The sequence below is a fragment of the Anser anser genome (assembly GCF_964211835.1).
Source record: "Anser anser genome assembly, chromosome: 27".
In the NCBI taxonomy this organism is placed as follows: Eukaryota; Metazoa; Chordata; class Aves; order Anseriformes; family Anatidae; genus Anser; species Anser anser.
The window spans coordinates 4,951,688-4,968,606 of NC_139748.1; the positions used below are offsets into that span (position 1 = coordinate 4,951,688).

The 16,919-nt window shown below is 45.2% G+C and overlaps 1 protein-coding gene across 2 annotated transcripts in view; it reads left to right on the forward strand.

Moving 5' to 3' along the window:
* The window catches only part of IGFN1 (immunoglobulin like and fibronectin type III domain containing 1), a 60,869-nt gene that overhangs the window by 37,676 nt on the left and 6,274 nt on the right, over nucleotides 1–16,919 (forward strand). For both annotated transcript variants that reach the window (XM_083812937.1, XM_083812936.1), the window contains exons 11-21: nucleotides 9–122; nucleotides 1,082–1,253; nucleotides 1,896–2,168; nucleotides 3,724–8,676; nucleotides 10,601–10,725; nucleotides 11,543–11,684; nucleotides 12,216–12,512; nucleotides 13,129–13,437; nucleotides 14,425–14,598; nucleotides 15,471–15,599; nucleotides 16,102–16,404. In XM_083812937.1, coding sequence (XP_083669063.1) covers nucleotides 9–122; nucleotides 1,082–1,253; nucleotides 1,896–2,168; nucleotides 3,724–8,676; nucleotides 10,601–10,725; nucleotides 11,543–11,684; nucleotides 12,216–12,512; nucleotides 13,129–13,437; nucleotides 14,425–14,598; nucleotides 15,471–15,599; nucleotides 16,102–16,404 — 6,991 coding nt within the window. The remainder of the gene's footprint in view (nucleotides 1–8; nucleotides 123–1,081; nucleotides 1,254–1,895; nucleotides 2,169–3,723; nucleotides 8,677–10,600; nucleotides 10,726–11,542; nucleotides 11,685–12,215; nucleotides 12,513–13,128; nucleotides 13,438–14,424; nucleotides 14,599–15,470; nucleotides 15,600–16,101; nucleotides 16,405–16,919) is intronic.

Genomic DNA, 16,919 nt, shown 5'->3' on the forward strand with positions numbered 1-16,919 from the left:
CTTTGCAGTTAATTCACAGTATCAGAAATATGCAACATATCAAGGTCAACAAGGATGGAACTGCTACATTTGTCCTAGAGATGGACCTGAAAAATAGTAACAGCAAAATTTATCTGCTTAAGGTAAGGCTTAAGATGAGTCGCCCAGGTCGTAAATCACTGTAGTTGTCTGCATTAAATGCTTGATCCACTGGGCAGCATCTGAGAGCAAATAAGAATCTTAAAGTAGTCTGTCTATCACAGAATCATTGACTGATTAGGGAAAAGCATTGGTGTGGGGGTCCAGGTGATCTTTGGTGGTGAATATCACTTGGGATTTATAGATCCAAGTACAGTGGAAACATTTCTGTCAGTTACGGACATCCTTTTTGCTTCAAATAAGTGAGCTCTTCAGATAAGAGTAAATTCTAGCAATGTCTTTCAGGCTGCAGAAATTCTGCAGTCTCATACCAGAAAGACAGACTGATTTAATTCATTTGAGTGTTATATTCCATTCTAATTCACTTCTTTGGTAAAAGATATCAAGGAAGTAAAACATCCCATCCATTTATGTAGTTGTGTTGCTGTGATCCTCATGTGATCAGGGTTGTGGATGTTCCACTGGAAGATACATTTCAGTAAAACTGCAGTTAGTAGCTTTAATGTACGTAAAAATTGAATTCATTAAAGAGGTCAGGCTAACTAAGAACTTGTGAATTGAATGCATAACATGAGACCTATACAACCACAACATGGAGAAGGTAACCTAAATGTATCACAGACTGGAGAGTTGTGAACTTGCCTGCTTATCTATCTTTGAAGTTGCTGAAATCTTTGAAGTTACAGTGACTGTGTTAGTTAAGCTTCAACAACTTACTTGCGCTTATTACCACTTTGCCTAGTTTGAGAGTCAGATGCTGTATTCTGTGCAGGACTTACTGCACATGGTATTGCTTGTGTGCTGTTTACTTTAAATAGCAATAGAGTGTAGACTTCTCTCTTGCCACTCATTGATATCAATAGCAAAAATTTGGCCTGATTTATTTGAAATGCCTTGTGCTAGTTGTGTGTTGTCTTTAAGAGTATGTTGTTTCTCTTCCTAGGATGGTGAGAGGCTCAGATATGGAACAGGGGATGAATACAGAAAGCACTACCTGAGGCGGATTGGAAAAAGGTATAATTTCATTGTCAATGATGTGCAGCCAGAAGATGCAGGCTTATATCAAGTCAGAGTGGAAGATGTACCTGTTTTCTCAACTGAACTGGATGCTGAATGTAAGGATTTCAGTTAGATGTATCTGATCTGCAGCTGTATCAAGAAATTATTTTTGCTGGAAAGTTTCATGTAGGAGCATATGCAAAGCTCAGCAGTCAAAGCTGATGACAACAGAAGACTTTTTTGTGTTGCTTAATAATGGTTTGCTCCTTATGACACAGGTGAAAAACATCTGGAAGGTGATTATGTGGTATGGATGTTGCATTTGTTGTCCAAAGGACTAGGTTCAAGTACCCTTTGGACTTCTGGATGGTAGTTGACAAATTCCTTAACTTACCCTATGCTGTAGTTTATTTTTGTAAGCTTAACATAACAACGGTCAACCTCAATACTAGTATCAGGATGCTGAAATACATTAATGACTACAAATTACCAGCACATCACAGTGATGGATAGTATAAATGCTTATACTAAGATAATAAAGACAAAAATCTACCTCTCTATACTGTAGAAGTAGGCACAGGAGCATGTCTCAGTCTTTTTTTTTTTTTTTGTCTGCCTAAAGTAGTGTTCACAGGCATGGCAAGTTCCTGTCTTTCTTCCTTCAGCTGCAGCAAGTTTTCTTCTGAGACGACAGAAATAACTATTTCTTTTCTGTAGCCTTTGATTTGTGTTTTTTCTTTTTTTTTTTTCCATTCCAGCCATTCCTGTGAGATTTCAGCAGCCACTCAGTGATGTGCATTGTCCCGAGAAGGGAAATGCTGTCTTTGAGTGTACCCTACGCAGTCCTTGCTATGATGCTGTGTGGCTACATAAAACCCACCCCCTTGAGGCAAGTGAGAAGCACCAGATCTCCATGACCCCTGACGGTATGACCCATCAGCTTGTTATCAAGGATGTTGTGGCCTCTGACAATGGCATGTACACACTCGACACTGGACTCTGTTCCTCAAATGCCTATCTTCTTGTAGAGTGTAAGTGACACTATATTTTTCACACAGTGTTGGCCTGAAGCATGTAAACAAAATAATAATCCTCTCACTGTCTTATTGCTCACTGAGAAACAAATTGTGGAGCCTCTAGTTCCTAAATTGTATCTGTAGAAATGAAGGTCTGTTTAGACCTTCTTTTCTCTTCAGATGAGACAGTTTATTTATTTTTTAGTTATGACAAACTCTATTGGTTTATTTCCTCTCCAGTTACTATGAAGTAGTATGTTCTCCATCAGTTACCTAAAAATACTCCATACCCTAGCATGTGTTTCTAATGAGGATGCAACATACATACAATCAAGGAAATTTAGAGGGCATCTTGCTAGATGGTATTTTCTTTCCAAAGTAGGGGTTAAACAGGTTAGAAGAAGCTCAGAAGAAGATGGGAAATATACCTTCCAGTGAAAGCAGATTCAGGCTGGGTATGAGGAAAAGGTTTGTCACCTGAGGGTGGTCAGGCACTGGAACAGGCTCCCTAGGAACGTGGTCACAGCACCAAGCCTGACAGAGTTTAAGAAGACGTGATTTTCTGTTCTATTCTGTTCTATTCTGTTCTATTCTGTTCTATTCTGTTCTATTCTGTTCTATTCTGTTCTATTCTGTTCTTCTCAATGTGGTCCTCTGGGGATCCAGAAGTGGGGCTTGATGATCCTTGTGGGTCCCTTCCAACTTGGATATTCTATGATTCAGTCTTCACTATGATTCAGATTAATAGTTAGCTGGCTTTTATTTTTTGATTCTCAAGTGTAGTTGTTTCGGTTTCTTTTGAGTTCCTGCTGCAGCAAAAGCTGATGTACTTCATAAAGACCTTTTTTGGTAACCCTTCAGAAACAGGGCAGGTTGCTGAGTATGACATAAAAAGCAACTGCCTGTTGACTTCATTGAGCTGTCAATGCTCTACAGGAATTATATCTAGGGTGAAAATAAACACAGTCCATGACCCACTTTTTGTCTCAGAAAAGTCTGAATTATGGGTTTAATACAAAGCTGTTCACAGAACCGGAATCTTTAGTCTTCAGTTTGGAGATCTCTCAAGTGCCAGGATGCCAAATGTGCAAGCTGCCACAATAGCCATGAGATTCTAATTGAAGGGTGGGAACTGATGACCAGTCTGGGTGGGGGATATTCTGCAACTCCTTCAGGGCTAGAGGTAGAAGGCAAAAGGAACCAAAGAGTCCCAGATACCACTTAAGTCCCTCTAAATTGGATCTATCATACTGGGTTTGCCCTGATCTCCCATTTCTTCTTTTTTTTTCTTCTTAATTTTTTTGTTGTTTGTTAACAAGCATGTTTCAGCTAAAAATAATTGTTGTCTTAACTAAGAAATGTAAAGTTATGTCTTAGTATAGCAATGAAAAAAAAGGTTTTTAATTGAATTTAAGTTCATTTAAATGTGTTATGTGTCTGTGTCTTAGAAAGAAATGATAACTTGCTAATGAATTTTCTTTGTTGATGCAGTACATGACGTTGATTGTTGTTTTTTCTCTCTTTTGCTGTATTTTTTTTCCTTCAATCAAACAATGCATCTTCAATACAGATCCCAAAGGAAAAAAGGGACAGGATGAAGGAGGTGAAAAAGAGAAATCTGACTGGCGGAAAGAAACATTGACAGATAAAGACGGGGCTAAGAAACCTAAACGCAGAGAACATCTTAGTGATAAAGATCATCTTACAGATGCTGGCATGGAAAAAGATGACTGGTACAGAAATGGCCAAGAAGGCAGTCAAGGCTACTCTACTGATGTTGATGAAGGATATATATTTCTGGGAAAAGAGGGGCTACGCAAAACGTACAGAGATGGAACAATGGGGCCCGGGCAGTTTTCTGGAGCAGAGGGAGATGGAGAATCAATGACAGATGATGACAGTAACATTGGACTAAAAATTTTAGGAGGGAAGAAAGGTTTAAGGCTTGTACACAGCCAGGATTCTATGACAGGTAGAGCAAATACTGATGATAGAGCAGGAGGAGCAGATGAATGGTGTTCTGTGGATGGCAGAGATGAGGGTATGTTGGATGCAGTTGATGTTGACATGGCTGATGCAGAAGGTATGGATTCTTGGCATGACAAAAATGATAAAGTAGGTGATAATAGTTCTAGAGCTGGCTTTGGTGGTATCAAGAGATTAGGTGCTACTGATGGAAGTTCTGTGTTAGGTGGACTTGATCCTGATTCAACCAGAGTGGGAGACAAGCATTCCCTGTATGGTAAGGATGATATGCTAGGTAGGACTAGATCTGGTAAGAATGCTGCAGGTACTGAGACTGCAGGAGGAATGAGATCCCCCTATAGCAAGGATGGTCTGCCTACTGTGGCTGGTGTGAATGGAGTCGGTATAAAAAGAGAAGGAGAAACAGGGGCTCTGTATGGCAAGGATGGCTTAACAGTTGATGCTGGTGGTCATGTAGGTCAGGCAGGAAGATCTGGCTTGCTGTATGGCCCAGGTGGTCTCCCAGCTGGAGATGGGGCTAGAACTGGTGCAGGTGGCAGTTCTGCAGGAGAAATGGGGGTACTCTATGGTCCAGATGGTCTATCAGTTGGGGCAGATGTTAATGACGCTACTGCAGGTAAAATGGGAGGGTTCTACGGTAAACATGGACAATCAGGTGAAGCTGGGGCTGGAGCTGGAAATTGGGTTAGAGCTGATGGAGCCGGAAGACAAATGGGATCACCCTATCAAAAGGACAGTCTCCCAGCTGGAGCTGGGGCTGGTATTGGTGGTGCTGGTGCAGGTGGTTTTGGAGGTGTTGGGTCTCCCTATGGAAAGGATGGTCTCCCAGCTGGAGCTGGTGTTGGTGGGGCTGGTGTAGGTGGTCTGGGAGGTGTTGGATCTCCCTATGGAAAGGATGGTCTCCCCGCTGGGTCTGATGTTGCTGGTGCTGGTGTAGGTGGTCTGGGAGGTGTTGGGTCTCCCTATGGAAAGGATGGTCTCCCCGCTGGGTCTGGTGTTGGTGGTGCTGGTGTAGGTGGTCTGGGAGGTGTTGGGTCTCCCTATGGAAAGGATGGTCTCCCAGCTGGAGCTGGCGCTGGCGTTGGCGTTGGTGGTGCTGGTGTAGGTGATTTTGGAGGTGTTGGCTCTCCATATGGAAAAGATGGCCTTCCAATGGGAATGGGAACGGGGGCTGGTATTGGTGGTACAGGTGTAGATGGCTTTGGTGGTGTAGGATCTCCCTATGGAAAGGATGGTCTCCCAGCTGGGGCTGGTGTTGGTGCAGCTGGCTTGGGAGGAATTGGCTCTCCTTATGGAAAAGATGGCCTTCTAGTGGGAATGGGACCTGGTGCCAGTGGTACAAGTGTGGATGGCTTTGGTGGTGTAGGGTCTCCCTATGGAAAGGATGGTCTCCCAGCTGGGGTTGGTATAGGTGGTGCAGGAGGAATTGGCTCTCCCTATGGAAAAGATGGCCTTCCAGTGGGAATGGGAACTGGGGCTGGTATTGGTGGGGCTGGTGTAGGTGGTCTTGGTGGTGCTGGATCTCCCTATGGAAAGGATGGTCTCCCAGCTGGGGCTGGTGTTGATGGTTCAGGTTTAGCTGGTGCAGGGGGAGTTGGTTCTCCCTATGGAAAGGATGGTCTTCCAGCTGGGGCTGGTGTTGGTGGTGCTGGTGCAGGTGGTTTTGGAGGTGCTGGATCTCCCTATGGAAAGGATGGTCTCCCAGCTGGAGCTGGGACTGTCGCTGGTGGTGCTGGTGTAGGTGGTTTTGGAGGTGTTGGATCTCCCTATGGAAAGGATGGCCTTCCAGTGGGAATGGGACCTGGGGCTGGTGGTGCTGGTGCAGGTGGTCTGGGAGGTGTTGGATCTCCCTATGGAAAGGATGGTCTCCCAGCTGGAGCTGGGGCTGGTATTGGTGGTGCTGGTGCAGGTGGTCTGGGAGGTGTTGGGTCTCCCTATGGAAAGGATGGTCTCCAAGCTGGAGTGGGTGGTGCAGGTGCAGGTGGTGCAGGGGGAGTTGGTTCTCCCTATGGAAAGGATGGTCTTCCGGCTGGGGCTGGTGTTGGTGGTGCTGGTGCAGGTGGTTTTGGAGGTGTTGGATCTCCCTATGGAAAGGATGGTCTCCCAGCTGGAGCTGGGGCTGGTATTGGTGGTGCTGGTGTAGGTGGTCTGGGAGGTGTTGGATCTCCCTATGGAAAGGATGGTCTCCCAGCTGGAGCTGGGGCTGGTATTGGTGGGGCTGGTGTAGGTGGTCTGGGAGGTGTTGGATCTCCCTATGGAAAGGATGGCCTTCCAGTGGGAATGGGACCTGGCGCTGGTGGTGCTGGTGCAGGTGGTGCAGAAGGTAATGGTTCTCCCTATGGAAAGGATGGTCTCCCAGCTGGAGCTGGGGCTGGTGTTGGTGGTGCTGGTGTAGGTGGTTTTGGAGGTGTTGGGTCTCCCTATGGAAAGGATGGTCTCCCAGCTGGAGCTGGTGTTGGTGGGGCTGGTGTAGGTGGTCTGGGAGGTGTTGGGTCTCCCTATGGAAAGGATGGTCTCCCAGCTGGGGCTGCTGTTGGTGGTGCTGGTGCAGGTGGTTTGGGAGGTGTTGGGTCTCCCTATGGAAAGGATGGTCTCCCAGCTGGGGCTGGTGTTGGTGGGGCTGGTGTAGGTGGTCTGGGAGGTGTTGGGTCTCCCTATGGAAAGGATGGTCTTCCAGCTGGGGCTGGTGTTGGTGTGGCTGGTGTAGGAGGTTTGGGAGGTGTTGGTTCTCCTTATGGAAAGGATGGTCTCCCAGCCAGAGTGGGTGGTGCTGGTGCAGGTGGTGCAGCAGGTATTGGTTCTCCCTATGGAAAGGATGGTCTCCCTGCTGGGGCTGGTATTGGTGGTGCTGGTGTAGGTGGTCTGGGAGGTATTGGGTCTCCCTATGGAAAGGATGGTCTCCCAGCTGGAGCTGGCGCTGGCGTTGGCGTTGGTGGTGTAGGTGGTTTTGGAGGTGTTGGGTCTCCCTATGGAAAGGATGGTCTCCCTGCTGGAGCTGGGGCTGGTATTGGTGGTGCTGGTGCAGGTGGTCTGGGAGGTGTTGGATCTCCCTATGGAAAGGATGGTCTCCTAGCTGGAGCTGGGGCTGGTGTTGGTGGTGCTGGTGTAGGTGGTTTTGGAGGTGTTGGATCTCCCTATGGAAAGGATGGCCTTCCAGTGGGAATGGGACCTGGGGCTGGTGGTGCTGGTGCAGGTGGTCTGGGAGGTGTTGGGTCTCCCTATGGAAAGGATGGTCTCCCAGCTGGAGCTGGGGCTGGTATTGGTGGTGCTGGTGCAGGTGGTCTGGGAGGTGTTGGGTCTCCCTATGGAAAGGATGGTCTCCCAGCTGGAGCTGGGGCTGGTATTGGTGGTGCTGGTGCAGGTAGTCTGGGAGGTGTTGGGTCTCCCTATGGAAAGGATGGTCTCCCAGCTGGAGCTGGGGCTGGTGTTGGTGATGCTGGTGTAGGTGGTTTTGGAGGTGCTGGATCTCCCTATGGAAAGGATGGTCTCCCAGCTGGAGCTGGTGTTGGTGGTTCAGGTTTGGCTGGTGCAGGGGGAGTTGGTTCTCCTTATGGTAAGGATGGTTTCCCGGCTGGGGCTGGTGTTGGCGGTGCTGGTGTAGCTGGATTGGGAGGTGTTGGGTCTCCATATGGAAAAGGTGGCCTTCCAGTGGGTATGGGAACTGGGGCTGGTGTTGGTGGTGCTGGTGCAGGTGGTTTTGGTGGTGTAGGGTCTCCCTATGGAAAGGATGGTCTCCCAGCTGGGGCTGGTGGTAGTATAACTAGTGCAAGGGGGGCTGGATCTTCCTATGGAAGAGATGGTCTATCAAGTGGTGCTGCGGCAGGAGTAGCTCATTTTCCTTTTGGAGGTGAAGAAGTAATGGGTTCACATCACGGTCGGGATGCTGGGCTTAGCAGTGTTCAAGGATATGGAGGTGGAGCAGGAGGAGCTGGCTTATCTTCAGAGGGCAGGGGTGTTGGTGGCTCTGCCATACAAGGTGCTGGGTCTGCATATGGAAAGGACGGGGGTTCAGCTGGAGGCAGGGCTGGAGGGGGTGGTGTTGGCAGGTTGGGAGGTGATGGAAAGGAGTTACATTCAGCCTGGGGTACAGAAGGTATGGCAGGAGCTGTTGGAATGGGTGGCAAATATGGGCTTGATTCACGTCCCGGCAAATCTGCACGAGATGAAGCTGGAAAGGGAACTGCTGGTGATTTCAGAGGGCCAGGCCACAAAGGCTCATCCCATGACGAAGAATCAGATCAAAGGGATGGTAGGGGTGAGGACAGGGATTTAGGACAGTTAGGCTCCCGTTATGGCAAAGATTCCGCTGTTGGAGGGGCAGGGGACAAATCTCCTAACAGATTGGGTGACGGGAGGAAGCCCGGTGTTTTCAGTCAAGGTTCACCGGGTTATGATCAGACATCAAACCTTTATGGTGGACCCTCCTCAATAAACCAGAGAAAACAGCTACCCAGCCTTGATATTAAAACAAATGATTTCTTGAAGAATGCGGAAAGTACAGAAAGAAGAGGACATTTTCGCCTAGATGATCTGAGAGGTATGTGTTTAACTGATTACTTCTGTATTGCTGATCCTTGCGTTTTGATACTAACAAGAGCAAGTGCTGGATTCTGCACGTGGGTTGGAGCAACCTGGGTTTTACATACAGGCTGGGGGACGACAGGCTGGAGAGCAGCCCCGCAGAGAGGGATCTGGGGGTTCTGGTCGGCAGCAAGTTGAACGTGACCCAGCAGTGTGTCCTGGCAGCCAGAAGGGCCAACCGTGTCCTGGGGTGCATCAGGCACAGCACTGCCAGCCGGTCGAGAGAAGGGACTGTCCTGCTCTGCTCTGTGCTGGCACAGCCTCACCTCGAGTACTGCATGCAGTTTTGGGTGCCACAATATCAGAAGAACTTAAAACTACTACAGAGTGCCCAAAGGAGGGCTACAAGATGGTGAAGGGCCTGAGGGGAAGACGTGTGAGGAGCGGCTGAGGTGCCTTGGTTTGTTCGGCCCAGAGCAGAGCAGGCCGAGGGGAGGCCTCATGGCGGCCTGCAGCTCCCTCACGAGGGGAGCGGGGGGGCAGGCGCTGAGCTCTGCTCTCTGGGGACAGCGACAGGACCCGAGGGGACGGCGTGGAGCTGGGACAGGGGAGGGTCAGGCTGGGGGTTAGGGAGAGGTTCTGTACCCAGAGGTGGTCGGGCACTGGGACAGGCTCCCCAGGGACATGGACACGTCACCGAGCCTGCTGGAGTGCAAGAAGTGTTTGATAAATGCTCTTGGACAGAGGGTTTGATTTTGCTAATTGTGAACTGACTACAGAATAATGTCTATAGAGCTGACTTGTTTGGGTACTGGTCTAACTGTACAGTTTTCAATGCAGCATACGTGGATAGATATTATAACTGTGGTATGATATCTAAATCATCTAAAACAGGTATCATTCGTTCATTCAAATAAATTATTCAAATCCAAATGGAAGAGACTTGAGTTCACAAACATTATTTCCCATATAGTTTTAAAGAATATGGCTTTGTTTCTTTGACATTGTTCGAATTTAAAACATACTATTTCTCTTTTTCATTCATATATCTTTTGCAAAAATTTGATTTCTGTGAGCTCTGGGAACTACTCTATACCCAATTAGGCTGCATGTGTACATAATGTAATACAATCTAAAGAATTCATTTTCTCTTCTAACATGAGAGATAACGAGTTACATATAGTGAAAGAATAATGTGTATGCAGCCATTTAAATCTTATCAGTGGCTGCACTAGCAAGATAGCAATGTCAAAAACTGTAAAAGTGAGAAATTTTATATATGTGATGAAAAGGGAGTACTTGCCTTGTGGACCCGCTGACCGAGATAGAATTTATCAAGGCCACCATAACATAAATACAAATCAGTAAGTAAAACCTGCAAAACTGGGAGTCGATTAGGAAAGAGTGAATAGAACTGGGATTTTTGTTAGAGAGGAGATGAGGATGTTAACACGAATGAACTGGGGAAGGGAAAGATGAATGCAGGGGGTGTCTGGAGCTGTTCTGGAGGACTGTTTCGGCAGCCCTGTAGCTGGTCAATGCAGAGGAAAAGAACAGTTAAGAAGGACATTGTACGTATTCTGGAGGAGCCTTTTTTTTCCCCACTGGCTGTAGAGGGAGACAAGACAATTAGCATAAACTTAAAATAGCAAATATGTAGATGGATAATGTGATTTGTGATTAATGCATTTTTGATTAGGTTGATGTAGGGACTATACTGCATGCAGGCCAGCTGGCATGTCCCTTCAATGCCATGAATTTATGCTAGCTGGCCCACGGTGTCGTGGTTTAAAAAAAAAAAAAAGCCCATCATGATACAGTATATGTATTTTTAAAAGCTCTCTTCTCCTCACATGCATGTGTATTTTTGTGTACATTACTCTCTGTCAGTGTAAGACAGAATTATCATCCTTTCAACATTTTCTTTTCTGGACATTTAGCACCACGCTGCCATGTCAACAAGCAGTTAATTGATGTCCGAGTCCAGAAAGGGGAACCAGCTGAGCTGTCTTGCGCTGTCAATAAAGAAGATGTGACAGCAACCTGGTTTAAAGATGGATTAAAGGTCAGTGTCCTGTAGCTGCTTTTTTCTTTGGCTAACAGTGCTCTGCTCTCTGGCTCTACCCCTTATTGAGTATCATGTTGAGGTGTCTTTCCCTCTGCCAGTCTTACTATGGTCTCAGCATGGCCCTAGAAGACTTCTGCAGGAGCTTGTTTAAGCTAAAATTCCTGTTAGAAACTGACTGAGATTTCTTTGCCTTCCTGCTGCAAGATACGTCCATTCTTGCTGACAACAGGAGGCTTTGTGTTTTCCATTCTTTTGCATGGGTGAAGATGACATGGGTCTTTTAGTTGAAATGGAATCCTTTTTCTTTTCTTTGGTACATGAGAAAAATATGCAAAATAATATATACATAAATAAAAAGGATCTTCAGATGATCTATAGGCAGGTATAACACCAAAAGTACTCTTTCAAATTAGTGCTTAAAATCAAGCATAGATATCACATTCCATATCCCAAAAGATCATAAAAGACTAGTTCGTTCAAACTGTGGGATCCATAAGATACTGTAGGATTCCCAAGATGTCATCCTTGAGCCTGGGCTAAAGTGTCAGCATTAAGAATAGAAAGTGAAGGTTTGGAGATAATGTTTAAGATCAGAGGTCAAATTAGAATTACCTTTTATTTTAATGGTCTTTGATTCAAGTCTTTGTGGGGAATATGGTGGTGAAGTAGTTACCAGATAAGTAATCCCAGAATGTTATTGTAACTAAACACACATGACATTCATAAATCATTTCAATTACATTTCAAATTTTTGCCTGTTTGGATTGTCTTTTTATTTTTTATTAAGCATGGGTCCCTGTGTTTTATCTTGTAGTTAACAAGCATGGATGGAGTCTTTTTTGAAAAGCAAGGTCTAGTCCACAAACTAATTTTTAGCAAAGTGGAAGATATTCATGCTGGGAAATACAGGTTTGAAGCTGGAGATATAAAAACTGAAGCTTCAGTTTTTGTTGAAGGTGAGTGATGCAATACATTCCCTCAGGACCTATAGTTGGTTATTGAGACTTTATTATAATAACCATCAATATGGGAAATGTTTTTGTTACTGGTTGGTGCATAAAAATTTAACTAGGGAGCCTTTATGACTACCTTCTACTACTAACTCAAAGATTGTGGGTGCACACATATGACTTTATCAAAACAGATTCTTCATTCTTGTGTGTGTAGTATGTTGCCTATGCAAAACTTGCTACAGTGAAAAGGACAGTGTGATATCATGAATACTTTGTGAAAATTATCCTGTAGCAAAGTTGCATGCATGTGTGTGAAGTGCTGGGTGTAACAATAAATGTGAAGGTCAATTAGTTTGCAGCATCATGAACTTCACTTTTTCAGGTTGGATAAGTCCCCAGAGAACCAAATAAATATATTTTGGAATATATGTTTAAAATATACAGCAACAATGAACGCAGAGAAGCTCTCCCCTCCGAGGTTGGCCTTATCCTCTTCGAACTGCAATTTTTAATGACCTTGTATTATCTGCTTAGATCCTCCACAGGTTGACAAAGTTCTCCTGAAAAACTTAACAAGTGTTCCTACTGTGGCCAAGGCAGGGGAGAAAATAAAGATCAAGGTCCCTTTTGAAGGCCGGCTACCAGTCAGAGCAACATGGCTAAAGGACAAAATGGAGCTAGCAGATGACTCAAGGATTCGTGTTGATAAAACAGACACCTATACTATGCTGTCCATCTCCAACACTGAGAGAAAAGACCGTGGGGATTACAAAGTCAGGCTGAAGAATGACAGTGGCATCTTAGATATCGACCTAAAGGTTGAGGTAACAGGTAAGACCCCGTAACATCTACAGTGGCTTTTATTGTAAGGCTTAGGAAGCGGAACCAGTAACGCTGGTCACAATCTTATTTAGAACTACTGGCTATTCCAAGATGAACAAGGCTATGTAATTTTCCAGTAACTTAAGATACAAGCAAACATTGTTGACGTGTTTCTTACCCTTTAATACAATATGACACTCATCTTGTTTGATTTTGGACAGCCAAATCTGACTTTTGAATGTTGGGAAATTGTGGAAGATAGGACTACACACAACAGGCAGATCTACAATCAGATTATCAAGGCCAAATTCCATCTTACCATAAATGTCTGTGCTCTTTTGGAAGATCAGAACTGATGGTGTACTTTATAAGTGAGCTGTCTTGCTACAATTTGTATGAGAACAATCAGCCCATGGAGCAAGTGCATAGCTTCCTACACCCTTATGAAAAGTTAGAGGAGTGGATGTTTGAAGAGGCAGTTCAGGTGCTTGACCCTCATTCTGCAACTAGTCATATGTACCATCAGAAATTGAGTGTCCTAGCTGGTGAGCAAGAAAGAATGTCTGCTCCAAACCCAGGAATGCATTTGGATCTGGAGCTAACTTGCTTGTGTTCATCTTTTCAGACAAGCCACAGCCACCTGCAGGACCCATGAAAATTGTAGAAAGCTCTGCAAATGACATCACGATTCAGTGGAAACCCCCAAAAGATGATGGGGGCAAACCAGTGCAAAGCTATATTGTTGAAAGGCAGCAGGTAGGCGAGGGAGGCGAGGGCGACTGGGTGGCTCTTGGGGAAATCCCCAGAAGCTGTACTACTTTCACTACCAACAAAGTGGAACGAGACATGAGCTACTACTTCAGGGTGAGGGCTGTGAATGCAGAGGGAACCAGCGACGCCCTGGAATCAGAGGAAGTAAAGGCTGTCAGTAAAGGTAAGGAATAACCTTTTGTAACTGTGTTCTACAACCCTACGGGAAATTGATTATCAAAGCTGACATGAAAGGAAACTCGCTGCATTTTGGATGTTGCTACAGATCTAAACCTGAATCATGGCTGTGAACTCTTCACAAAAATCTGTGCTTGCCAGTTGTAGCTTGGGATACATTTAAAAAAAAATAAAAAATAAAAAGCACAAAAACCACGGCCAGCAGTTTGAGGGAGATGGAGTACTGCATCCAGCTCTGAGGTCCCCAGAACAAGAGAGATGTGGAGCTGTTAGAGCAGGTCCAGAGGAGGTCCGTGAAAATGATCAGAGGGCAGGAAGCACCTCGACTATGAAGAAAGGCTGGGAGAGGTGGGGTTGTTTGGCGTGGAGGAGAGGACTCTGGGGAGACCTTGTTGCAGCCTCTCAGTGGTTGAAGGGGGCTTGTGGGAAGGATGAAGAGAGACTTTTTGCAAGGGCATGTAGTTACAGGGCAGAAGGTAGTGGTTTTGAATTGAAAGAGGGTGGATTTTAGATGAGACATAAGGAAAAAATTCTTTGCTTACGAGGGTGGTGAGGCACTGGAACAGGTTGCCCAAAGAAGTTACGGATGCCCTATCGCTACAAGTATTTAACACCAGGTTGGATGGGGCTTTGGGCAACCTGATCCAGTGGGAGGTGTCCCTGCCCATGGCGGGGGGAATGGAAGTAGATGACCCATTGTGTAAGAATGTACGTGCTTCTCTCTGTAGGCTGAGAGTGGAACACTCAGTGGTGATGACCACAGGTCATTCATGAAGAGAAAATTCAGAAAATAAGGTCCATGTGGGATCCTGTTTCTGTAGGGAACAGCATACACAACTTCAGGTCTCAGTCACGTTTTCAAAGCACATCCATACAAATACATTGGGGAAATGTGGAAGAAATGACTCAGAACACTTCCTTATTTTGCAAGAAAAGTTTATCTGCTAATAATGAAACACTGTTCTCTTTCTAGCTACACCTGGTGCCCCAGACCCCCCTGAGATCATTAGTGTCAGCAAAGACACCATCACAATATCCTGGAAAACACCTCGTAGAACTGGCAGCTCCCGAATCGTGGGATACATCGTTCAAAAACGCAAGAAGGGTACCATGACCTGGGTGCCAGTCAACAGTGTACCCATAGCAGGTACGTAGCTTACTTAAATCCTGGAACAGGATGGAAGACTTGAAAAAAGCCAAGAGTTCTGCTGGGTTCAGAAGGTAACATGCTTTGCAGCGTTGCTGCCTTCCAGCTCCTTGCTTTAGGGGTAGTATCTTTATACTTTTCCACATCAGTGTTTTTCCTCTTGAGTTCTTGAGCTGCTGGTTGTCCCTATTGCAACCATATTAACCCTGTCTGAAATTTTACCTTTTTATCTTGTATAGCTCTTGTATTATAAACCTTCTTCAGGCATTCAGCTGTATATAATCTTTTCTAGATACTGTAAGCCTATGGCTGGAGAAGAATGTAGAGAAGCTTGCTGCTGCATCCTGGGATGTAGCTCCTTTGTAGATAAACTGATGTCTTCAATCTCTGGAATTGAAGTCTTAATTTCATGTGCAGAACTACTGTCCTTAATCCTCATGCTAAGAACTAGGCAGGCAGGAACTCAGAAATGCAGGGAAGGTAAAGAAACACAAGTGATGTAAATAAGCTCCTAAATGTGTTTGGACTATAGCTATCAATTATCCATCAGGTGCAGACTAGGACCCCTTACCTGGTAGTACAGAAGAGTTTAGGTTTATATCATGAGGAAAAACAATGGATATCCTTTCTGTAACTTAATAGCTCTCAGAGTCTGTTTGTTTTGAAAGAGAATACAATGAACACATCTCAGTAGTACGTATGCACTAGGATGGGGAAGGGCAAGGGAACTGGAGACAGCATTTATACTTGGCTCCTCAGAATTATTCAGTCTGTAGTTCTGCATGGATGCAGTAAAGTAGAAGGTTGTTGTCCTTCCACTTCTTGTTGGGGTACTGCTCACCCAAGCCAATGTGCTTGTTTTCATTCTGCAGATAAGAAGCTGAAAATGACCAATCTCAAGAAGGGTCTGCAGTATGAATTTTGTGTGGCAGCTGTCAATGCTTCTGGTGTAGGAGATATCAGTGCGCCATCACAGCCTGTCTTTGCTCGAGATTCCACAAGTAAGTGAACGGCTGCTATCATTCTGGCTTGGGAATATGTAAAGCTGAATGTAGACTGGGGATGTTATTGCACAGGCAATGTTTGTAAGTGCTTTGTGAAAGTATATGAAGACAAAGATCAAATAATTGGGGGATATTTCATGGCGGAGAATCCTCTATCTTCATGAGGAAGGAATGGAAGGGTTTCCTGTGTGGTGCTTCAGTTAAGATAAGGCAGATGCTCTGTGCAGGAGCTATGTGGTGTGGAGAGAGATTCAGGGTGGGTTGTGAACCATTTCAGGATTGTTGCAGACTGTACTGCATGGCTCACTGGAGCAGGCACCTATACACCTACATCCAGCTTTGAAGAACTGGGACAAAATGGAGGCAAGATAGCAGGGTGAATATCTAGTGCACTGCAAGAATGTTGGGGATCTCAGGAAGTGACTGAAAAGTTGGGGGTGGGAGGATGGGTGTAGCAGGAATACTAGAAAAATAGTTTAAATAAAATTTATCTTTTCAGAACCTCCAGGTCAAGTGAGGGACCTTGCAGTGACCAGCAGTGACAGCACTAGTGTCACCCTATCATGGAAGAGACCCGAAGCAAAAGATGGGATTGATGTGAAAGGCTACGACGTGGAGATACGGTCTTCTAACAACCTCGACTGGACCAGATGCAACGTTCTTCCTATAGGGGTGACCACTTACACAGTTAAAGGCCTGAAAAACAAGGAGCTGTACTTCTTACGTGTGAGAGCCCTCAATGACTGTGGCCCAGGAGAAGCTGCAGAGCTTGAAGCTTTCACTGAAGCTGATTCCAGTGTTGGTAAGTCTAGTGGGCTGCTTTCAGCATGAGCAAGATTGTTCTATAGGTAACAAGGTGAAGGCAAGGTCTGTAGGTGGCTGTGATGACTTTCTTTGAAGTCCCAGGCTGCAGCACAGGGACAAGTGCTGCATTGCTGTTCTAGAGTATGTTACTTGGTTACCTCATCAAGAAATTCTGAAGGTAAAACTGTATAACAGACTGTGTTTAGCTCCTGTTATTACTATACAAGAACCCTCAAAACTGTATTTCTATATGGATTTACATTTTGCGCCCCTCACCCCACCATGGAGCTATGGCACAGTCATGATCACCAGACAGAAGCCACATATATGTTACATTGACCTTTTGTTTTTTTTTTAAATTGAGAAGTAGAGTTTTCAGTTTATTTTTTAGAGATAGATTTGGAATTAAACATTTTGATTCATTCTCATTCAAATTGCAATTATTATATATAGTTTTTGTAAACTTTATTTTGCTTTTTCTGTTTTCTAATTTGAACACAGCCTTTTCACTTT